A 25,805-nucleotide genomic window follows, 5' to 3' on the forward strand; every position below is an offset into this window, starting at 1 on the left:
TATTTTTGACTTTAAAGTTTAAAACACAGTTTTGGAATAAAGTCCCTTGTCATTCCTTGTGGTGCAGTAATATTGTTTCAAAGCAAAGTGATGCTAGTTGCTGTGGCATGAAAAGAATAAGCTGCCGAGACAGGAAATAGTCTGTGGCCAGTTTGCACAATAGATAAGGGAATTCCGCAAATTATTCCTACTGCTCTCGAGCTGTGACAAAGGATTTCCTCCTTAAGTGTTCAATAGATTAGTGGGTCAGAGCTCAACATTTTATATGATTTGTAGTAGTTTTGTCTCTAATTTACTTAACCTTTAATTTAGTGTTTACTTAAATATGTCAAAGTTCTTGTTGAAATTCAGTAGGATGTGAAAAATATATTTGCCCAAGTGATGCTGTGACAAATGTTTTATTCTGCTTCAAATTAAAGTGTAAGTTGTCAAAACTGAAATAAATAATAATGAGTGCTACTCAGCAATAACAATGCACTACATCAAAGAACTTAACTCAAACTAAGATAAACTATAGTATCCTTGTCACCTCCCTGTTTTGAGCCAGTAAATCCAGTTTCTGGTTGACTGTCTGATAATTTCTCTAAAGTGTAAACTATACACTCAAAGAGGCTGAAGTCAAGCTGTGTGACATTAGTAACAATCTTATTCATGCATTTGTGTGAAATTCCCTTATCCAGCTGTTTTGACAAAAGCATGAACACATTTATTTTCAATGCAAGTATTAACTAGGCTGAATAACTAGGCACTCGCACATCATAATCAGAAAGTAGAGTTCAAGTTCCACACCACCCCATGACTTGAGCACATAATCCAGATTGATCCATCAGCACATTTCCGTAGGTGCCGGATTTTGAATAGAAACATTAAACCAAAGCCACGTCTGTCTGCTAGGGTAGACAAACATACAAAAAAAAAACCCTTGCAGCACTGTTTAAACAGGGCAGAGTTCTCCCAGTTTCTTAGCCAAGACCCTTATGCCAACCAACGGCACTAAAAACAAATTCACTAATTGGTCACTACATTTTCTGTTAATACATCCATTGTCCAATTAGGCAGGGCTGCCTTCAATTTGTTAATTCCTATCAACCCAGCAATCCTCCTACTGCCAGCGACCTGGGCTCTCTCTGCCTCCGTTTGCACCTCAAGCGATTGTGAAGTGCCCTCACCAATGTGCACCGAGATACTAGCCACCACTCTAATGCCCACCAATGTGCTGGTATCTGTGCTGGTACTAGCTCCAGGGACCGGGCGTGATGCAAGTGCAAACGATGCATGGTGGTCCTCCGGTGTCAGGGGTGGCCCTTCGGGTCCAGAGAGCTAACACCTGCTGGTGAACCTAAAAGGAATAAGAAGAACAAGTCATTAGTTAAAGTCATCAAACTGTCACTGTGCATGCCAGGCACCCTGGTGAGGCAATGGAGATCTGCATCATGGTGCCCTTGCCTTCCAATGACCATTGTGGACTCCAGGTTCGAGGTTCACATCAATGAAAAGACTGCATTAGAATGGTTGTCACCTCTGTGCACTACACTCTTACCTTTGTCTGGCACCCGTGCTTCTCCATGCCCAGTTGCACGTGGGGCATGCCGGCTCTCGATCTCCAGGGCGACTTGCTCATATCTCGAGAGGATTAGGAGGCTTGCGGGGCCTCTGCCGGTCCATGATTTTTCTATATTGTTGTGGGCTGTCTTCTCCTAGAACAACAAGAGAAGCACCTGATTAATCCACTCTGTACCTGCAGCTCCATTGCAACCTGGCCGCCCCCAGCTGAGGAGCACCTGGCAGGATACATCCAAGTCGTGGCCCTCGAGCCACAAGGCACTCAGTCCAAGCAGCCAGGGCTCACCCCTTTGGCTAGCTCTAGTGTGATTGATAGTTGCCATTCAGACTCTAGCACCCCTGAGGTCCATGGGGGGGATGTCCAGACCTTAACACACCTGCACACTGACCCATGCCAACATGGTACTCACCCTTCCTGACCACAGCAGGTCATTGAAGCGTTTCCAGCACTGTCACCTCCTCCCATGTCTGCTTGGTGAGGTGCAGTGGCCTCCTCCCCCCATCCCTGGGGACAGGAGGACAGCGAGGCACACATCAGAGAAGCAGGGGGTCAAGTGCCCACCCAATCTGCCCTCTCGCCTGCTGTGTCCAGCTGCACTCAGGCCCATAGTGTCGGCTCAGGGGACGTCCTTCATGGCAGCATTCCAGGGGTTGCCTGAGCTGCTTTTAAGCGAGCCTCCATTGGACCGGGCGCCCAACAGGAACCCCCGCCCCCTGCTGAGCCCTTCCCGACCAGTGCAGAGCCACGTTTCAAGCTGGGCAGGCCTTAATTGGGCCTTAAAACGCGCCTGTCTGACGAATGGAAAATCCTGCCCCAGAAAGCAATGCTGGATCCCTGGACCCAGTTAAATGTGGGTGAAACAGGGGTTGCGGGGAGATCATCACTGGCTAGGGCAAGAAGCAGGGTCACATGCAAGTGCAGGCGAATGGCTTTCAGCCATCACTCCGCCATAAAATTTCATCTCCTTAATATTGCCCATCTTGAGCCTGCCTCAGATTTTCTGCCATTGAAACTCTCGACCATGTCTTTGTTACCTCAAGATCTGACTACTCCAATGTTCTCCTCTCATTTCACCTCCCATTCAGCTCATCCAAACATCTATTTCTGTATCCTAATGCACACCAGGTCCTATTCAGTCATTAACCCTGTGCTTGCTGACATACATTGGCTCTTGCTTTCTCATTCTTGTTCTCAAATTCCCCCATGGCCTCACCCATTTTTATCTCTGTAACTTTCTCCACTGAGATCTCTCGTCCTCCAATCATGGCCTCTTGCGCATCCCAATTATCATCGGTCCACCAATGGCAGATGTGTCTTCAGCTAACCTCTGAAATTCCCTCTCTAAACCTCTCAGCAGCTCTGACACTCTCTTCCTTTAAGATACTCCTTAAAATCTACTTCTTTAACCAAGTTTTTAGTCACCTGTCATAATAATTCCTTCTATAGTTGGGTGTTAAATTTTCTTCCTGTAATGTGGTTTAAAATGTTTCACAATGTTAAAAGCACTATATAAATGCAAGTTGTTGTTTTTGTGAAACCTTATTAGATGCAAATTGGCTGCTGTGTTTGCTTACATGACAGTGACTACATTTCAGAAGTAATTTTATGGCTGTGAAATACTTTGGGACATCCTGAGGATATGTTACAGCACTACATAAAGTCTCTGTACCAAACTGTAGATGCTCATTAACACATTTGTTGCTAACTTTGCATTCCATTACTTGAACTAAATGGTCTGTTTTGCTTTAAAATATAAGTCATTGTCACAGAATCACAGAATTGTTACAGCACAGGAGGAAGCCTTTCAGCCCATTTTTTCTGAGCCAGCTCTCCATAGGAGCAATTTACCTAGTGCCACTCTCCCATCTTCTCCCCATAGCCCTGCACATTCTTCCTTTTCAGGTAACAGTCCAATTCTCTCTTGAATACCTCGATTGAAACTGCCTCCACCACACCCTCAGGCAGTGTATTGCACGTCCTAACCACTCGCTGCATGAAAATGTTTTTTCCTTTTGTCTTAATTGCTTCTTTTCCAAATTACCTTAAATCTGTACCCTCTTGTTCAATAATATTTGATTAGCCATGTCACAATCATTGGAACCGTAGTTATAATCCCACTTCAGTTTCCGTCTGCCATCCAATTTTAGATTTGGCAAAAAATGGCTACACCATAGAGCTATAGGTGATAACCATGGAAGAAGTTGGAAACTTCTATTATGTTTTATTTATAGGCCAAATGGCCTCCTTTTGTGCTATGTGATTCTATGATTCAATGTTTCTCATATGATTTGGTTAATCATAGTGTGAACTTCTAAGTGGCTTAACGAAGCCTGATTATAACACTGTTCTTAACCTAGTGGATTTCAGTGCTGGGATTTATAAACCGACACAAAAACAGAATTACCTGGAAAAACAAACTGACTATGGTTCTAGTAGATTACCACAGGTTGAGCATGGTGATATAAAATTACACAGCATTTGTTCACTCACTTCTACTTATTAATGTTTTAAGCATCTTGTGAATCCACACATTTGCTGTTAAGTCGCACTCAAATTCTGCAACATTTTTCTGCCAAACTGTTTTTTATTATACTTTTTCCATCATGTTGCTTCTGTCACTCTTAAGCTTAACAATTCATTTTTACGTACCTGAGCTCTCCAAGGTAGGTGATATTGTTGTTCTCTTTAACTTTAAGACTTCCCAATTGCATTTCCAAGACGTGTGGTACTGTCTTTCATTATGGCAGCATTTTCAGAAATACTGGAAGTAGTTTACAGTGCTAATCCTGATTAACTCCTCCCTTATGTGCTCTCGCAGTCGATGCCTTCCCTTCAGTGGCCAGTTACGTCCCCCTCTCTCCTGTGAGCTCCAACTGACCTTCAACCTCACTGTTACCACTCAGAGGTGGGCCATGATTATAAGGCCCCAACATAGGAGATAGAGAATAAGATAAAGCTGAAAAGGGGGAAAATAAGACAGATGCCAGGTTAATAGTACAAGTGAGAACCAGGTTGAATATAGAAGTTCAAATGGAAAGTGAAAAAAGAAATAATAGAAGCAAAGGAAGAGTATAAGAAGAGACTGGCAGCTAACATAAAAGGGAATCCAAAAATCTTCTACAGATTTTTTTTTATTCATTTACGGACATGGACATTTAAGAATCAACCACATTGCTGAGAGTCTGGAGTCACAAGTAGGCCAGACCAGGTAAGGACAACAGATTTTCTTCTCTAAAGGACATTAGTGAACTAGATGGGTTTTTACAACAATAGACAATGGTTTCGTGGTCATCATTAGACTTTTATTTCAGATTTTTATTGAACTCAAATTCCGCCATCTGCCGTGGCGGGATTCAAACCAGGGTCTCCAGAGAATTACCCTGGGTCTCTGGATTATTAGTCTAGCGACAATACCACTACACCATCGCCTCCCCTGTAGTAAATAGTAAAAATGTAGTAAGAGGAGGAACAGGGCTGATTTGGAACTAAAAAGAGGATTTACACATGGAGACAGAGTGAATAGTTCACATACTAAATGAGTACTTTACATCTGACTCATGGCAGATTAAATTTAATGCAGAGAAGGATGAAGTGATATATTTTTGTAGGAAACATGAGGAGAGGCAATACGAAATAAAGGGTACCATTCTAAAACAAAAACAAAAACAGAATTACCTGGAAAAACTCAGCAGGTCCGGCAGCATCAGCGGAGAAGAAAAGAGTTGACGTTGCGAGTCCTCATGACCCTTCGACAGAACTTCAGTTCGAGTCCAAGAAAGAGTTGAAATATAAGCTGGTTTAAGGTGTGTGTGTGGGGGGCGGAGAGAGAGAGAGAAAGAGAGAGGTGGAATGGGGGTGTGGTTGTAGGGACAAACAAGCAGTGATAGAAGCAGATCATCAAAAGATGTCAACAACAATAATACAAAAGAACACATAGGTGTTAAAGTTAAAACAAAAACAGAATTACCTGGAAAAACTCAGCAGGTCTGGCAGCATCGGCGGAGAAGAAAAGAGTTGACGTTTCGAGTCCTCATGACCCTTCGACAGAACTTGCGTTCGAGTCCAAGAAAGAGTTGAAATAGTTAAAGTTAAAGTTGGTGATATTATCTAAACGAATGTGCTAATTAAGAATGGATGGTAGGGCACTCAAGGTATAGCTCTAGTGGGGGTGGGGAGAGCATAAAAGATGTAAAAAAAATAAAAAAAATAAATAAATATTTTTTTTTCTTTTTCTCTTCTTATAATGGAAATAGGTGGGTAAAGGAAAATCCATATAATTTATCGCAAAAAAAAGAAAAGGAAGGGGGAAACAGAAAGGGGGTGGGGATGGGGGAGGGAGCTCACGACCTAAAGTTGTTGAATTCAATATTCAGTCCAGATGGCTGTAAAGTGCCTAGTCGGAAGATGAGGTGTTGTTCCTCCAGTTTGCGTTGGGCTTCACTGGAACAATGCAGCAAGCCAAGGACAGACATGTGGGCAAGAGAGCAGGGTGGAGTGTTAAAATGGCAAGCGACAGGGAGGTTTGGGTCATTCTTGCGGACAGACCGCAGGTGTTCTGCAAAGCGGTTGCCCAGTTTACGTTTGGGCTCTCCAATGTAGAGGAGACCACATTGGGAGCAACGAATGCAGTAGACTAAGTTGGGGGAAATGCAAGTGAAATGCTGCTTCACTTGAAAGGATTGTTTGGGTCCTTGGACGGTGAGGAGAGAGGAAGTGAAGGGGCAGGTATTGCATCTTTTGCGTGGACATGGGGTGGTGCCATAGGAGGGGTTTGAGGAGTAGGGGGTAATGGAGGAGTGGACCAGGGTGTCCCAGAGGGAGCGATCCCTATGGAATGCCGATAGGGGGGTTGAAGGGAAGATGTGTTTGGTGGTGGCATCATGCTGGAGTTGGCGGAAATGGCGGAGGATGATCCTTTGAATGCGGAGGCTGGTGGGGTGATAAGTGAGGACAAGGGGGACCCTATCATGTTTCTGGGAGGGAGGAGAAGGCATGAGGGCGGATGCGCGGGAGATGGGCCGGACACGGTTGAGGGCCCTGTCAACGACTGTGGGTGGAAAACCTTGGTTAAGGAAGGAGGAGGACATGTCAGAGGAACTGTTTTTGAAGGTAGCATCATCGGAACAGATGCGACGGAGGCGAAGGAACTGAGAGAATGGGATGGAGTCCTTACAGGAAGCGGGGTGTGAGGAGCTGTAGTCGAGATAGCTGTGGGAGTCGGTGGGTTTGTAATGGATATTGGTGGACAGTCTATCACCAGAGATTGAGACAGAGAGGTCAAGGAAGGGAAGGGAAGTGTCAGAGATGGACCACGTGAAAATGATGGAGGGGTGGAGATTGGAAGCAAAATTAATAAATTTTTCCAAGTCCTGACGAGAGCATGAAGCGGCACCGAAGTAATCATCGATGTACCGGAGAAAGAGTTGTGGAAGGGGGCCGGAGTAGGACTGGAACAAGGAATGTTCCACATACCCCATAAAGAGACAGGCATAGCTGGGGCCCATGCGGGTACCCACAGCCACACCTTTTATTTGGAGGAAGTGAGAGGAGTTGAAGGAGAAATTGTTCAGCGTGAGAACAAGTTCAGCCAGACGGAGGAGAGTAGTGGTGGATGGGGATTGTTCGGGCCTCTGTTCGAGGAAGAAGCTAAGGGCCCTCAGACCATCCTGGTGGGGGATGGAGGTGTAAAGGGATTGGACGTCCATGGTGAAGAGTAAGCGGTTGGGGCCAGGGAACTGAAAATTGTTGATGTGACGTAAGGTGTCAGAGGAATCACGGAGGTAGGTGGGAAGGGACTGGACAAGGGGGGAGAGAAGGGAGTCAAGATAACGAGAAATGAGTTTTGTGGGGCAAGAGCAAGCTGAGACGATCGGTCTACCGGGGCAGTTCTGTTTGTGGATTTTGGGTAGGAGATAGAAGCGGGCCATCCGAGGTTGGGCGACTATCAGGTTGGAAGCTGTGGGAGGGAGATCCCCAGAGGAGATGAGGTCAGTGACAGTCCTGGAAATAATGGCTTGATGTTCAGTGGTGGGGTCATGGTCCAGGGAGAGGTAGGAGGAAGTGTCTGTACCATTCTAAAGTAGGTGCAGGAGCAAAGGGACGTGGGGGTATATGTGCACAAATCTTTGAAGGTGGCAGGGCAGGTGCAGGAAATTATTAATAAAGCATACAGGATCCTCAGCTTTATGAATAGAGGCAGAGAACACAAAAGAAAGAAAGTTATGGTGAGCCTTTACAAAAGGTTTTGCCTCAACTGGAGTGTTGTGTCCAATCCTGGGCTTTGCACTTTAGGAAGGATATGAAGGCATTAGAGAAGGTGCAGAAAAGGTTTTTGTGGATTGTTCCAAGGCTGAGGAACATCAAATAAGTGGGTGGATGGAGAAGCTGAAGAAGAGAAGATTTGATAGAGTCAAAATCATGAGGGGTCTGGACAGCATAGATAGACTGTGCTGAGAACCAGGGGACGCCAATTTAAGGTTAATGGCAAAAGAACCAAAGGAGGCATGTGGTTAGGATCTGGAATGTACTGCCTGAGAGTGAATCACAGAATCACAGAAGTAGGCTATTCAGCCCATCATGTCTGCACCGGTTCTGCAAATGAGCATTCTGACCGAGTGTCATTGCCCTGCCTTTTCCCCATGCCCTTGCACATAGTTTGTATTCAAATAATCATCTAATATTCTCTTGAATGCCTCGATTGAACCTGCCTCCACCACACTTCCTAGCAGTGCATTCCAGACTTGAACCACTCTCCAATGTGTTCACATCCTTCCTATAATATAGTGCCCAGAACTGTACACAATATTCCAACAGAGGTCTAACAAGAATCTTATATAAATTCAGCATAACCTCCCTGCTCTTGTACTCTATGTCCCTATTAATAAAGTCCAAGATACTATATGCTTTATTAGTATGGTGGGAACAGATTCAATCATAGCTTTCAAAAAGGAGTTGGATAATTATCTCAAGAGAAAAAAATTGCAGGATGAAAGGGGAAAGGGCAGATATGTGGGACTAACTGAGCCACTCTTGCAGAGAGGTGAGACCCATGAATATAACAGGCCAAATGACCTCCTTCTTTGATATAACCATTCTAAGATCTATGACCATCACTCACACGGAGTACCAATCTTCCTTACTGATTTCAAAAGCACTAAAATTGCTGAAGGACGTGAAGCTCCTTCCTAGAAATGACTGGGAACAAGGGCTTTAGACATTATATGCAGGGGCGAGCCAATTTCAACTTGAGGCAGATCTGCCCACAGCTGCTAGACTGCAACTCAAATATTGCAACCCAACCTCAGGCTGGTTCAGGGCTTGTTTGGTCATGGCAGGGAGCAAGGCTGGTTACAGTGAAGAAACTGGTTAAAGGGATTAGCAGCAGTGTAATTAAAGATGCAGCTTGTCACTTTTAAAACTTTCTTGTCACCGAATCAAGAGGTTGAGAGTTCAAATGCCATTATAAAATTTGAGCTCATAATCCAGGATTATGCATCAATATGGTGCTCAGAGATTGCTGCACTGTCAGAGAAGAACAGCTTCGTAATTTTTAACTTTCAGGATCGGCACTAACATAGTCTGTAGACTTACTGGCTCATTACCACTGACATTGTCATGGTTTTAGATCCCTTTTAACAAGCAAATTGGGGTACCATCACATACATAGGATCCTGGCTGCTGTTTAGAGCATCTGCTATGCAATTTACTTTTGGGGTTTTTCTGTCTCTCAAGTAAACCAGTGCTATAACATAAAACATTTGTTTTAGAAATTATTATAAATATAAATATTACTCTGCTGGAGACCAATTCGATAACTAACTGATTATCCAGTCTCAGGTTCTAATTCTAAGTCAATGTTGAATTAACTGATTTCAATCAAATTTCTCAGAACTATGGAAGGGAGAACATAGTTCTTGTTACTAACTTCTAACCAAAGTGAAAATGCATAAGTGTGTACAACAGATAGTGTTTGGACTTGGTTCAAATACCTAGCATGAATGATGCTCGCACATAAAGATCAGCTATTTACATGAAATATCACAGGGCTATTGGCATCTATGGAATTGTGCCTGGCATAAATCAACTAACCCTAGCAACAAATCTTCATTTCTGAGCAATAAGAATATCTGAACATGAAGGTTGTTCCAGCTAAGGTCTCTCCTACTTTCAACTGACACCTACCCAACCTTTCCAGCAGGATTCCTTTGGAGTAAACCCTGGTTGATTTTATTTTTTATAACCAAAAGGTACTGATGTCAATCGTAGTCTCCCAGCTGTTGTCTCAGCTAACGCACTGTAAACCAGGAACCAAATCAGCCTAGTCCATGCGGCTTGGTACTATACCAGGCACTGATATTACCATGAGCCAACTGGGTGTACACATGAAGACACTTTGGGCTGCATATTACAGAGGTGGGGGGCAGATGACTGGCCCCCACCACCACCCACCAGAAGCAAAGTCAGAATGGAGCTGACTCGTTGAACACCAAACCGGCCCGCAGCCTTAACGCGGGACCTGCTGGCCAATCAGATTGGCTGGCAGCTCCAACAATCCTGGCAGCATCTAGAGCAGGATTTAGGGGACACTGCTGGGGCTGCATGCAGGCACAAGAAGGAGGCACCATGGATCCCGGAGCAAGTCTTGGGTACCGGGCAGGGGATTGGGCTGGTGGGTTTTGGCAAGCAGGCAGGCAGGAAGAAGGTGAGGTACCATCTTAAGGAGGGGGGCTTCCCTCTGAAGGGCAGCCCCTGAATATTGTGCCTCCTTGCCTTCCCACCTTTTTAAAATGCTTTTTTTAAAAACTGAGCCTCTCGCTCCCACACGATTGCCCACGCCAACCGTATTATTGCTTGGGCAGCGTATTATCGTGGTCAATTGGCTTGTTAACAGGCTCAATTGACCCTTGATTATTTACTTAAATATGGCGGGCAGGCTGCCAATTTTGGCATCCATCCACCTATCGTGTTTTGGGGTGCTCTTGGGTGTAGGCTAGAAGGTGGTGGGGTTGGTGCCTGCCCTATTTTACATGCCCCGCTGTTCTAAACATGCCCAGTGGGGGTACCTAAAATCCAGTCCCTTGTAACAGCTGATCCTATTTCCAGTCATCAATACATTATTGAGGCAGCAAGTATCTATCTTGGTGGCTGAATTTTTTTAAAAGAAATAATTAACAATTCGTTCCTGTTACCTACATCTCTGCTTTACCCTGAGGCTCAGATATTCTGAGTACATTAATAAAGCGCAATCGTGACTTAAGTTGAGCTGTAATAATTATTAGCTATTCCTAACTAAATCAAGCTGACAATCATTAACCATTTAACAAAAAAAAACCTGCCAGAAAGAACACATTTTAATTACAGGGCAGAAATACTTAACAGTTTCATGAATACAGTAATTTTGTAAAAAACTAAATCCTCTGCTATTACTCTTATCAGAAAAGCTCGATTACGCATAGCGGCATGAACTGAATAACCAGATATTCATGTAGGAAAGCAAAGGTTTTCCAAGGATTTGGAACAACTTACACGCATTTGGAATTGCATAATACTTTACAACATTTCGATCACAGCCAAACATCCTCCATTAAGTTGTGCATTATTCAAGTAAATATTTGTCCTCTAAATGCATAACTTTCACCATGGGAATGCCCAGCTCCCCACTGCCAATATCAGCACTCACTTATGCCTTATCCACACCCAGAAAACCATGACCCACCATTTCTGTTCAAATTAAGCACCTGTTTGAGAAACAAGGGCACTGGCCTGTCAATCCAGCATAAGTAAATGCAAGACCCTCATTATTTACTTCCTCTAGTACCTTACAGCATAAGTACCAGCAAGCCATAGCCTGAAGTTACCATAGCCAGTACAGTATGTAAGTTCACTAAAAAAGCTTTTAAATCAAAAGAGATGCTTCATATTCATTGCCATCCAATTGTAATGTAAAACTGGATGATTCCCAGCTTTCCTTTTTCCGGAGGGTCTTGCACCTTGTTGTCTGCCGTGCTGACCCTGTAAAGAGGAAATGCTTTTTATAATGAGTCCAACCTTTTCAAGGTTATGAGTATTGTGTGCTATTTTGTTTGACCATTTCCCTTTCATAATGTATAAATTAGACAAAAAATTTAAATAGAAAGCATATTGTTTTCACTAAAGGCTCCTCATGGAAGGAATTGAGTTGCCAAAAATTAAATAATACACGTTGCCACAGCTGGAGGTCCCTCCAACTTGCACTCTTGGTGTACTTCGGTATCAGAAATGATGATAAAGTGGGGTTTTTAGTATTAGCAATCAATGGGCCATGGTCCTTAACTACCCCAAGGTTGGAATTTCCCAGCACCCCTGTGGTGGGTTCCCCTGCGGCAGGGCCAACAAGCCACTGAAATCCCCATTCACATTGGCAGGACTGGAAGATCCTGCCAGCTTGAGGAGCTGGAAAATTCTGGCCTAAAATTCTGTCAGAATGAAAGATCCTACAATTGGTAACTCTCAAATAGACTGTTCCACTGGTTACAACCTGATTTAGTCACAGGAAATTTCCAGGAAATCAATCAATGCCAACAGGGAAGAAATAGCTTGTCGTTGATGGAAGTATTTGGAAATTCCTCATGGATTTCCCCAATCAGCTGTCTTAAATTGATCAGAAGATCTATGTGGTATATCCAGGATTTCTGCCTAAATAATGCCAAATGATTGGAAGAGCCCCCAAGAAAATTTATGGTGCACTTTCCCAGAACCTTAATATTGACTTCCAAAGTACATTAGGTCACAAGAGATGCTCCTTCCTTTTCCTCTTTTAAATAGATCAAGAACACATATACCACAAGCCTTTTAAAATCTCGATTAACATCATTTGGTAATCACCGCAATTCAACCTGATTTTTGCCACACAAAAAAAAACATGTTTTTAGACATGAAAAGCAGGATAACCATAATATCTTGCATCAATGTGGTCTATAACTTTAAAAACAAAATAGTACACTGGGTGATGCAGTGAGCTAGACAGAAACCACACTTAAAATCCAGCCCAGAATGATGGAATGAAATATTCTCCTTTCTGTTGACTAAGAAGATTCAACATGAAATGAGTGTGGGTAAAAATAAGTTTGGACAGTGTCATCCCAATCCCCAGTAAGCATGTCAGAAAACTGTTATCAAATCTGAGTAATTGTCAACAGTTAACTTGGCTCAGTGGTAATATTTTTGCTTCGTTGTCAGAAGTTGTGAGTTGGAGGACCACTCTAGGCACTTGAGTGTAAAATCTGGGCTGACACTCGATTGCAGTAATAAAGGAATTCTGCATTATTAGAGGCAGTATCTTTTGGATGTGCAGTAACTGTAGCTTTAAGGAATGTAGTGACTATAGCTTTAAGACTTATTGTACTGTGTAGTGTCACGTGACAGCATGAACTAATCAACCCTAAGCGCGGGAAACCTTAGGGGTGGAGTTTGTGTCTAGATGTGGATCTTGATGGAAGCACGTTCTGCTGCTGAAGTCCTGTAAATAATGTTCACTGTTTCTTATGAGAAATCTGTCTGGAAAATCAAGTCCATAACAGGACGTTAAACTGAAGCAAAAACAGAATTACCTGGAAAAACTCAGCAGGTCTGGCAGCATCGGCGGAGAAGAAAAGAGTTGACGTTTCGAGTCCTCATGACCCTTCAACAGAACTAGGTGAATCCAAGGAGAGGGGTGAAATATAAGCTGGTTTAAGGTGTGTGTGTGTGTTTGTTGGGGGGGGGGGGGGAAGAAGTGGAGGGGGGTGGTGTGGTTGTAGGGACAAACAAGCAGTGATAGAAGCAGATCATCAAAAGATGTCACAGACAACAGAACAAAAGAACACATAGGTGTTGAAGTTGGTGATATTATCTAAATGAATGTGCTAATTAAGAATGGATGGTAGGGCACTCAAGGTATAGCTCTAGTGGGGGTAGAGGGGCATAAAATATTTAAAAATAATGGAAATAGGTGGGAAAAGAAAAATCTATATAAATTATTGGAAAAAACAAAAGGAAGGGGGAAGAAACAGAAAGGGGGTGGGATGGAGGAAGGAGTTCAAAATCTAAAGTTGTTGAATTCAATATTCAGTCCGGAAGGCTGTAAAGTGCCTAGTCGGAAGATGAGGTTCTGTTCCTCCAGTTTGCGTTGGGCTTCACTGGAACAATGCAGCAAGTCAAGGACAGACATGTGGGCAAGAGAGCAGGGTGGAGTGTTAAAATGGCAAGCGACAGGGAGGTTTGGGTCATTCTTGCAGACAGACTGCAGGTGTTCTGCAAAGCGGTCGCCCAGTTTACATTTGGTCTCTCCAATGTAGAGGAGACCGCATTGGGAGCAACGAATGCAGTAGTCTAAGTTGGGGGAAATGCAAGTGAAATGCTGCTTCACTTGAAAGGAGTGTTTGGGTCCTTGGACGTTGAGGAGAGAGGAAGTGAGGGGCAGGTGTTACATCTTTTGCGTGGGCATGGGGAGGTGCCATAGGTGGGGGTTGAGGAGTAGGGGGTGATGGAGGAGTGGACCAGGGTGTCCCGGAGGGAACAATCCCTACGGAATGCCGCCGGGGGGGGTGGGGGTGAAGGGAAGATGTGTTTGGCGGTGGCATCATGCTGGAGTTGGCGGAAATGGCGGAGGATGATCCTTTGAATGTGGAGGCTGGTGGGGTGATAAGTGAGGACAAGGGGGACTCTATCATGTTTCTGGGAGGGAGGAGAAGGCGTGAGGGCGGATGCGCGGGAGATGGGCCAGACACGGTTGAGGGCCCTGTCAACGACCGTGGGTGGAAAACCTCGGTTAAGCAAGAAGGAGGACATGTCAGAGGAACTGTTTTTGAAGGTAGCATCATCAGAACAGATGCGATGAAGGCGAAGGAACTGAGAGAATGGGACGGAGTCCTTACGGGAAGCGGGGTGTGAGGAGTTGTAGTCGAGGTAGCTGTGGGAGTCGGTAGGCTTGTAATGGAGATTGGTGGACAGTCTATCACCAGAGATTGGGACAGAGAGGTCAAGGAAGGGAAGGGAAGTGTCAGAGATGGACCATGTGAAAATGATGGAGGGGTGGAGATTGGAAACAAAATTAATAAATTTTTCCAAGTCCCGACGAGAGCATGAACTGAAGTCCGTCTGCCTGTTTGGAAGGATGGAAATGATCCCATGTCTTTATTTAATAGTGGGGAAGTTCTCCTGGTGTCCTGGCCAACATTTGTCTCTGAACTAAAAACCACCAAAAACAGATTAACTTTATTTATCTTCTTGCCTGTGGGATCTTACTGTGTGAAAATTAGATGCTGTGTTTCCCTGCAGGGGTGACATTTCAAAATATCTATTAGCTACCACATATTGTGAGGCACCCTGAGGACATGAAAGAATCTATGAAAAGGCAAGATTTTTCTTCTTTCCAAATTTGCAAACTCTCTCATTCCACAGAATGGATGGATTGGAAAGAAGAAAAATGTGACAGTGGCTTAATAGATAGTACCATTCTGAAGTTACGACTAAGGCATGTTGTAGGGACAGAGCTCTAGGAGTTTTACTCTGTATCTAAATGATGCTTTCCTCTCTTTCCCTTGCCCATCAAGCCAAACCTCCCTTCAAACCACAATCACCAGCCCTACCACTCGAACCACAGCATTGAGGCCATACCTTTCTCCAATTCATCTCTTATCTCTTTTCATGCTGGCTTTGAACTCATCTTGCCTGTGACATCCACCTCCTGCTCTCTCAACCCTAACGCCACTAAAATACTGACCACCCAACTTGCCTTCCTGGAAATCCTACAAACAGCATTTAGATAAATATGCATGGTTTAGTGAAGTTGTATATTCAGATTGGAAACATTATTTAGTTATCATATGAAGATCTTTTAATATCTAAGATGATGAGAGTCCAGAATACTGAGCATCAGAACTATTACTTTCCATCTGTAATGCGTAAGAAAATGAGACAGAACACAAAAATTTTCCATCAGAATATAGCTCTCCTCTTCTACATTGAAAATCTTAAAAACAGATGCTGCTCTGTCAGAGAGACTAAAGGAAGTTGAAATCATTTGGTCAACCCAACTATTCATTTTGTCAATCCCAAATATTGTGCTTGTATTTGGTATGATTTAATGGGGCTAATCGATATAAGTCTTACCAAGGCAGAAAACTAGAGGAAAATGTTTGATTTTCTTAATTAATCAGCTAACCAAATAAATAAAGCACCTTTAAATGAGGAATTTCTGACAGCCAATTTAATTAGCGAATAGTACTAATGAAGAATTAAAACAATCTGCCATTTTTCATTAAAAGATTAATTTTGCCTCATGTGGTCTCAGCTGGATGAGGATATGATGAGGATATGATGAGTAATGCCATAGGAACAACTTCTACACAATCACTCGGCTTTGGGATCCTTGAAATAAAAGTTCATGTGCAGCATTAAACTGCTGCTCCACACTCACTGAACATGCGTGATTAAGTTATCACTCCTAAATCTTTCTAGCCTTCCCACGATTAGTTTAACACCATTTATTAAGTATGATATTCACCCATTTGGAATCGTAATCCTTTATAATAGAGTTTTAAAAGGGGATAATTGTAGAAGTGCTTCATTGAAGTAGGACTAGTCCCTGCATAAAAGGGTCAAAAATTCACTTTAGAGGAAAAAGGTTTATAGCACAGAGAAGGCCATTTCGACCATCTCTTTGCTAGACTTATCCAAAACTGATCCCTTTATACCCTGCTTTATTCTTCTGGCTTTGTATGGTTCTGATTTCAATTTTTCATCTAATTTTCCTTGAAAGGATCCAATAGTCCTGCTCCAACCACTGTCTATTGCAAAGCATTCCACGCTCCAGTAACCTTCTATATAAAGCCATTTCTCTACACTTTTCTTCAACCTTCAAGATCATTTTAAATCGATGCTGCCTTTGGAAAAGATTTATGATGGTTAAAGACATACAAAATATCACCAATGCAAACCCAGACCCTGCCACAAATAATACAATTTGTAGTTTGTGTTTTTGCATGATTTTTAATGTACCAGTTTTGCATTCAGAGTCACTGGAAAAAACATTTTCTGCTTCTGCTATGAAAGGTTAGATTCTCCCCTCACCATTTGATTTGAGAGGTGTTTTAAGAGCTAAGATCATGATTATAGGTTGCACTTTATCTACATAGTGATTGTTTCATCAAAGCTTGACATTCATTTAAAATGTTGTTGGGTAAAGTGCATTCCAAGCACTTCAAACAGTAATGAAAGGACACAGAAAGACTACAAAAGTAAGAGATGGAGTAACAGAAATCTTATATAATATGTCATTTTTGTTCGAGCATGCCACAAAATAATTAAAGGGACAGGGTGCTTTATTTTTGGCTATATGACCTGAAGTTCATGCTTGTAAAATGCAGGTGCTTCATTAACTGTCATACATACAACAAGCCTTTCAGTATACAATTCGGAATCATCCCAGATTTACACAAAGTGCGGTAGTGGGCGGGAAAATAGTCATTTTACCCACCGGCCGCAATGGCGGGTTTTCGCGATGTATCATCCCATTCTGGCCTCATTAATTTTGCAGCCACAGGAAACACACCATCTCGCTGGCGGATGGCCTCCGATTTGCCCGCCAAAGTGTTACCTCGCTGCTTCCTCACGCAGGGTGCTATATTTAAACTGCAGCTGCGCACACATTTCTCAATGCTTGCCACCCAAGACTGCTCCATCGAAGGCATGGCCTGAAAAGCCAAGAAGATTGCAGCCCCCGATTCAGTTTTCTGGGTGCTGTGGAGGCCCGCCACAACGTCTTCTACCCCCACCCTGGCTGCATCAGTCTCACCACTTCGACTTGGGAGGTGGTGGCAGAAGTGGTCAATGCTAATGCTGCACACAAGAAGTCAGCCATCCAGTGTCAAAAACAAATGAATGATCTCATCCATGCCGCCTGGGTAAGGCAACCATCTTATCACTCTAAACTCACACTCTCACAAGACCATCACAAATTCACTGGCATCTCACTCATTGCCAGCTCAAAGGACATCACCACTCAGTCTCTCACACACACCCTCACATCTCCATCTGGCCTCATTTCCTCTGGAGACTGCCTCCTCTGCCATCACCATCAGAGGCCACTTGCACAGATCAATATGCGCCCCCCCCCCCCCCGCCACACACCACCCTGGGATACCACCACCGTTCTCCAGGACAGCCCTGGCTCTGAAGCCTCTTTCCTTGCCTGCAGCCACTTCTCTTTCTTCCCCAAGCAAGCCCTAGCCCTGTAGCCATTGAAAAGCCACCCCTGCCTTATGGTTGGTCTGGTAGGTAGAGTCCTACCCTTGAGGCCTCCTAAAAGCGATACGGTGCTGCTTGTGAAACCTGGCACTGATGACTGCGAGTGCTGCCCGAAGCAAGGTAGGCAAACAAACCTCAAAGTCTCCAGCGATGTGTAGCTTGCCAGGTGTACATTGCTTCTGTACAGTTGTGAAACACAACGGTGTGCAATCACGCAGACACGCCCGGATGATCCAGCGTGGGGGGGATGATTCCAGCACACAGGGCTGATAATGAGACAATAAAGTATTGAATGTTGTGGTGGCGGGAAATCTGGCCAGCCACTGATGGGTGGAGTGGATGATCACAAACTCTTTTCGCAATGGCATGAAACTGATTTTTGGCTTTCTCAGCATATTGTCCCCAACCAAATCCCCCCCCCCCCAACCCCCCTCTCCCCATCATGCCCTGACAACAATAGGGCCGGAAAGCTCTGGCCTTAATGTGTAGTTTCCGTACGAGTGACAGCCTTCCATCTTGTAAAATGATCATTTGCACTGTGGTGATCAATACGGTTATACGTTTCCATATAGATCTGCTTAAAAACCTTTCAAAGGGAATGTTAAGCAAAATTTTTCATTGATTTTTGCCATCTGTTTATGGCAATATATTGTTTACTTTTGCATCCAGCTACTTGATTTTCCTCCCTCCTTCGAAAGTAAGATGCAGACATTAGAAAAGTAGCCAAGAGCTGATTTTATCAGAATACAATGCACAATTTTTTAAACTTATACTACAAATTACCCATGGTCATTTGGCAATTATAAGTATTTTTTTTTATATACAATATGACAATGAAATTGGGTGAGAGACTTCGCAAACTCATTTCGCAATAACATCTAGTGCCAGGACCACAAGCTACTTAATGTCATTTGACATAACAAGTTTCTATAGTAAATGTTGACTGAAAAGTGTGATGCAAAATGGTGACAATAGCAAGAAAGCTTTGTGAACAGCAAGTGTGCCCTATACAAGAATTAGAATAATGTATTGATAATGCCTCCTTATCCCTAGCTAGAATCTACCCTTAAGGTAAAAGAAATTGTGAACAAAGTGATCAAAATTGGAGAATGTCAAATTTCTGACAGCACAGTTTCTTTGTCCTGGATTCAGATGCTTACAAATTCAATAATGATAAACAACTCGACTGGTAACACTCTTGACTGAGTCAGAAAACTGGAGACCAGGTCCCACTGCATCATCTGAGTACATGACCTATGATTGACATAGCACTGCAGAACAGAGAAGTGTCATATTATGGGAAGTGTCACCCATTAAATGGGATATTAAACCAACATCCTGTCTGCTGCTTCTGGTGGTTCAAGTGAATAACATAGCCAATTGGCAATATTCAAAGAGTAGGAAGTTATCCAAGTGCCTTGGCCAACATTTCTCTCAAATTTGATCTGAGTCTATTCAAATAATCTCAGATCCCATATTCTGGGTTATTTTCATTCCATAGTTTAAAAACAAACACTTTTATTGATGGTCACTATAAAGTCATATCTAAGGCTGGATTAATATTGGAGATATTGGCACATGAACACTTGGCCCTTTTTTGACATTCCTCTGTCCACTATTTCAATGGACATGTTAACACATTTAATATGATTGGACTAAGGCCAACAATGAGGGTAAAAGACAAGAATGTCACACAAATGTATTAAATGTTCATTTGCCAATATCATCAACAGTAATTCCTACCTTATGGCTGTAAAAAGAGAGTGATAGTGCTTGTGCTAAATTAATGTTTGATGTCCCATGTACACTTAATTAAATTAATATGTACTTACGTATCAAAGGTGGAAGTTGGCAGTAATGCCAAGCAGAAATATTTGCTAAACGGGTAATCTAGTAGCAGGGTGTAAGCGATACTGAAGTCACAAATCTTGACATCTAAGCAGAAAAATAAAATGCCTTGAGCAACATTTTTCAAAACATGCCTTCCATGCCTGCAGCTGTTACAGCTTGTAACAAAACAAACTTGTTTTTGAACATAGCATTTAGTGCACCTAGGTTTTGTAACAACTGAAAATAGTTATATAGATAATGATAAAAGACTTTGACTGATCAGGGCCACAGATGAATAAAATATAATTCAGGCCTGTGAGGAAGGTAGTGGTCCCAGGAAAGGGACCCTCAACAGGCCTGCCATGGGCCAGAATTATTTTGTGGGTCCAGGTGGAGCACTCCTCAAAATTTACTGGCCATTTTTTTTAAGCAACCAACTGTGATTCCTATAAGCACTGCTAGCTGCTCAGTGTCTGGTGCAATTGAGTTAGAATATGCATGTTCCACCTATTTATGCATGAATTTTGCTTTTGAGGTCCAGATTTGCATATTTAAGCAGCCTTATGCCCGTGTCAGGCATGTGGGCAGCTCATTACTTATTACTCATCAGCTAGACATGAGGTGTCAAAGGAGTGGCTGGGGCACCCTCTAATTTCAGCTGCAGGGTGCCCATTTTTCAGGTACAAAACAGGCAATGGTGTGTCCAATTTCTCCCCCATTCAGTCTAATAAATTCCATCTGTTTGCAGACACGTATCATAGATAGTCCATCATGTGGTAAGACTTCCTATTAAGCAAAAAAAGAACAACTGATCAGTGCTCCCTGTTTGAAGTGAGTTGAGATACTTCACGGAAGGATGTTGATGCTGGCCTGGAGCCCAGAGCCCAGCTTACTCCTTTAACTGAAGAATATTTAATGGCAAGCAATATCACTGAGATATGGTGGGGAGAGGAGATAATGAAAAGGTTTTAACAATGTTGATCCTCCGTTCTCAACATTAAGACTGTTGTTTAGAATTCCCATTGTTTAATCCAACTGATGGCACTTTGGTCATGCCAGGCTAATGCCGGTTTTCTGTTCAAAATCAGACATGTACCTTTTAATTTGCTCTTTTATATGGATCACCAATGTTAAATAACAACAAAAACAGTAGCCTGATCATGCCAATGAAATGCATGAACCTCACTATCAGTGTCTACAGTATCTTTTTAAGCAGTGCTCCACTAGAGTTGGACCTACTTGAACCATGCGGTGGATGGTATGTAACTAAATGCATGCTATGGTTTTTCTTTATTCAGGTTCAGCTTCTCAAGTCAATCGGATTGCACCAGAACTGAATATAACTGACAAGCAGTTGGTCATTGAAGTAAATGGAACAATCACAGTCACCTGCAGGTGAGGTTACATTATTTGTTTACCATAAGATGGTACTTTTGGTTTATTTCTTCTCTCTTAACCACTTTCCCTCTTTACAGAGTATCAATTCTTCAAATTCACATTCCAGAGTTTCCATTGGTCATTCTACCCAATAGGTTGAGTAATGCATCAAAACAGGTTAGGTCACCAGGTTGATAGTTTAATCATAATATCACTACTGGACAAGGCAGATTCCAGAGGGGAACCTGGCTTGATAGATCCTAACTTTTTTTTTAAAACTGTGGAGGAAAATTAATGAACAAATTCACAGGAGTCTGTTGATGAACTTTTAACACAAAGAGTAAAACATTTAGTAAACAAGGAAAATGAACAGTATTACATCAGGCAAAAAGGTTGGAAAGATCTCAGTATAAACACAAGAAAACGATTCAATATTCACTATTCCTTCATCCCATCTATAACGTTACAGATATACAAATTCAGAAGGATGAAGCAATTTACCACATCTATCTTATACTCTAACATTCAGGTTAAGTATGCAGTACATATGAATTAACAGGCGAACTCTCGAAAGTAAATGACAGGTATGACCCAAGCAGATTCCATGGATTCCTCAACAACCCATCCAGATGTTTGTCACACTAGGTAAGCAAACTAGTCTTACTGAAATTCTGGCTGAAATTTTCCAGCCCCCTCCTCCCCCCACCCCGGGGCTGATCCTCCCGTGGCAGAGCCCGCAAACCATTGAAATCTCCGTTCACATCAGCGGGACCGGAAGATCCCACGAACATGAGGGGCCAGAAAATTCCAGCCTCTGTCTTTCTCACAAGGGTTTCCAATCTCCATGTTTGAAAAACTCACTTTGGAATTCTCTCCAAACATCGCTGCCACTCAGATGTCTTCATCAAAGATCCACCCCCAGGGCTTCAATCTCGCCTTCCGAGGTTCCTTTCCCCTGGATCTCCAAGTACACTCAAGCTTCACCTTCTAAGCATACTTTCAGATCTTCAGCCATGCCAAGCAGAACCACTGCTCCAAAAGGGTACCTTTTTCCTTACAGCCTGCAGCACTGAGTCACCAACATTTGGCTGCCCTCTCAGTTCTTCTGGACTTCTTTCAAGCCTGCTTCACTTCAAATCTGCTCCCCACAGCTCTTTCTTTAACTTGGAGGCTTTTTTTCTGCTTCTATCATTTATTTTGACTCAATGGGATCTATTTCTGATCCCTATCTTTCTCCTTGCCTAGGACCTTCTTCTGGTTTGAGACCTTCTCCCATTCCCCCTCCCCATCCTGCTCCTTGGGACACAAGCTCTGCAATGGCGCTCTGGTTCAGGTCACCTGACCTGCAGCTTCACACTGTTTCATGTCTTTACTTCCTTTTCTTCTGTGCATGTGCACAAGGCCGATTCCCAGCTGAAAAATGTGAAATCAACAAGCTGCGCATGTGCAACCATCTCCCGGCCAGCGCGTGCGCAGGAGGCCTGAGGAATGTAAAAGAAACCCAAACTGCACATGTGCAGCCATTTCCCGAATGGCACACGTGCAGAAAGCCCTAAGATCCAACTTCGACTGCCAATTCAAAACCAAGGTAAGCATCGGATTTCATTACAATAATGATTCATCTAATCATGCACCCTGATTGAATATGCTATACGTAGTGTGAGCATGTGGGATGTCTTGTGGTGCAGTTGGTAGCATCCCTACCTCTGGCCCTGAAGCTCCGGGTTCAAGTTCCACCTCGGCACTTGATGCATTCATAATGTGGCCAAACAGGTTGATTATCAACCTATACATCCTTCCAATACTCCTGATGGCAGGTGTTAAACACAGCAGAGCTTGCTGGCCAGCCATACTGCAGAAGGCAATGCCAAACCACTGCAGTACTTTGCCAAGCAGAATCATGGACCAATCCAATGGAAGTTCATGGTCACTGATGCCCTTTTAGGGCATGGTACCTGAAGGAAAAGGAGGAGTGTGAGTTTATTCAACTACCACTGAAGCTTTACTGCCTCTTCTCTTTTTATTGCCAAAGTAAATGCTTATACATTACTGTGGGTTCAGTCAATATGATAAAATTAAAGCAAGCTAGTTTTAAATACCAATACAAAAGCAAAATACTACAATTGCTAAAAATATGAAATAACAGAAACTTCTGGAAATACTAAGCAGGTCAGACAACAACTGTAGAGAAAGAAACAGAATTAACGGGTGGAATTTGCTGCACTTAGTCCCTGTCAGAATGGTGGGACCATTTGCATGTTCAAAATATGAATAATGAAGAAGTTTTGCCAAAGCTCTTTCCCAGAACCACAGCATTACCTCAGGTACCCTGACCAATCAGGGAGAGAGGGAAGCATAATGTGCTTTTTTTTGAGGCTGTAGCAACCGCAAGGGGGAGGAGACCTGGAAAGTAAGTATCACTGACAATGCAGGCATAGAGGGAAGTGACAGAGGAAGTGAGCAGCAGGACTGTGGTCCCTCCAACCTGGAGAGAGTACATCAAGAGGATCCAGAACCTCACAGTGTCCCTCCACAAATGTTATCCTTCCCTCCTCTTTACATAAGTCATTACAAACACTCACAACACACACCTCTTTGCTTTCTCTTCTTGCAGGTGAAGCAGGAACATAGCTTAAAGAGAGGCAGAGAACCTTGGGGAGTTGTAGTGTGGTGTTCCAGTGGCAGGCCCTTGACAGCCACTGGCAACGCGTTCCCACATGCCTATTTTTTGGTGTTTCTTTTATCCATTGTTGCAGTTTTTACAATACCAGACTACTTCAAACTATTCCAAGCTATGTAAAACCATCAAATCCTTCACATGAAGTTCAGTGCCACCTACAGAGGAGCAACTAATCCTGGTCATAAAAATATTGAGAGAGGAAGAATCAACAAGGATATCTTATGTAATAACTAATAACCATTGGTATGTCTCATATATTTATGGAACTAATACAAAAGTGTATAAAAATTAACATAAAAATAACAATAATGAGCTTTGCAAAGTGAATAAATAAGACCTAGCCATAAGTAAAAGCAAGGAAACGTTTAAAGCATTCTCCTATATTATGCTTCTGACGCTGTCCTCTAACCATTTTTGGTGAAAGACTGCAATCAAATAAGCACATCCACTGCACAGGAATATCAATCCAAATTTTATTAGTTACCTATGGATCTGAAGGTTCTGGGTTTAAAGAGTGCTACCAAGCTGTCTAAGATGGCACAAATACAATCAGGAACAGGAAAATGTCACCAGGCCAAATATGTTTTTGGCAAAACAGCCCCACCTTAACTTTCCTAAGCCCATTGAATTTTGAACTTATTTATTGTGTTCATTTCAACTTGCTCTTCTAGTCTGTTTCTTTGTCATGCTAATTTTGAATGGAATACATTCCAGCTATTTGACCAAGGCATTTTGTCCCATTATGTTCCCTTCATCGATTCTACAAATGTATATTCTATTGTGAACTCCTCCCACGCATTGTCTGCTGATTCTCTACTTTAATGAGCACAAATTTCTTAATTTTTACTTGTGTTTCCTGTCTTTTGAGCCCATTATCACAGGGATAAAAATGTCTGAATTGATTTATCGATAGTCATGTGAACTTTAGTTGAATCATTTCAAAATTTCATATTTCCCAAAAAGAGCAAGCCAAAACTCCTCAAGCTTTCCGAAAGTCAGCTTGGTTACTCATCTCTTTTCCGTCTGGAAGGCAATAATGTCTTTCAGCAGATGCAGTTGAATGTGTTGTGAGTAAATCATTACTGTGCAAGTGTTCTACGTAATTGATGAATTGCCCAGCATTGAGCATTCTTTCATCACTTGCAAGTCAAATTATATGTTCCATGCCAACAATACTCACTGATGATCAAAATGGACTGTACAGTATTCAGGGAGATCCTGTCAAGTAATACTTTGCACAAAGATGTCTCTCAGAATGAAAAAGCAGTATTTAAAAATTAAAAGAAAGTCAATTCATTATTTGTGAGACTGTGACTTTTATTTCAACTTTTTAACAACCTAAACTACAATTTGAACCTAGCTTTAGAAAAAACAGGGAAGGAATAGGGTTAAATAAACAGTTTACAGGGCTGGGACAGGGTGGGAAGACCTTAACATAACAGGGAGCAGGATGGGACAGATGAGATATCCTGAAAATAGGATGATTAACTACCCACATATGTGTAACCTGACTTGATTTAAACTTGCAGTATTTTTTCAAACCGACAGAGCAAACACTTACCTGTGTCCCACTGAACTTTTAATCAGAACCTCAGAACATTTCTAGCTTAGTCATTTTACATGTCTGTTGAAACGACAGATTGACTGCTTTACACATTATTTATCTACGTTTAATGCTGTTTCTAAAATAAAAGCAAATATATTTCTATCAGGTTCTAAGTATGCCATTTTGTTTCTAAAGTTAGTTCCACATCTGAGTAGAATCAAAAATATACTGTCGAAATGTATCTGGTTGCAATTGATGCTAATTTATACACTTGAAGGGGACTTTTCAGTCAATAGAAAATATAGATCAAACGGGAATAGTACAAAATTAGCCAAGCTGCTTTGAAGTCTATAGTCAAAAGTTCATAGGGGAACTGAGAATGCAATAATGAGCTCCAATGGCTTATGAACATCATCCAAATTCAATGAATGCATTTAAAAATTCTCTCAGCATTTTATACTCTTTATAATAAATTATCTACCAGGAATGGTAGCACCATCAAAAAGTATGCTTATTTGAATTTCCCAATGTACCCAAAATAC

General features: G+C 42.5%; 1 protein-coding gene across 2 annotated transcripts in view; it reads left to right on the forward strand.

Moving 5' to 3' along the window:
* The window catches only part of kdrl (kinase insert domain receptor like), a 217,397-nt gene that overhangs the window by 17,973 nt on the left and 173,619 nt on the right, over positions 1-25,805 (forward strand). For both annotated transcript variants that reach the window (XM_041195167.1, XM_041195168.1), the window contains exon 2: positions 20,959-21,055. In XM_041195167.1, the coding sequence (XP_041051101.1) occupies positions 20,959-21,055 (97 nt within the window). The remainder of the gene's footprint in view (positions 1-20,958; positions 21,056-25,805) is intronic.

Source organism: Carcharodon carcharias, chromosome 9 (assembly GCF_017639515.1).
Source record: "Carcharodon carcharias isolate sCarCar2 chromosome 9, sCarCar2.pri, whole genome shotgun sequence".
NCBI lineage: Eukaryota > Metazoa > Chordata > Chondrichthyes > Lamniformes > Lamnidae > Carcharodon > Carcharodon carcharias.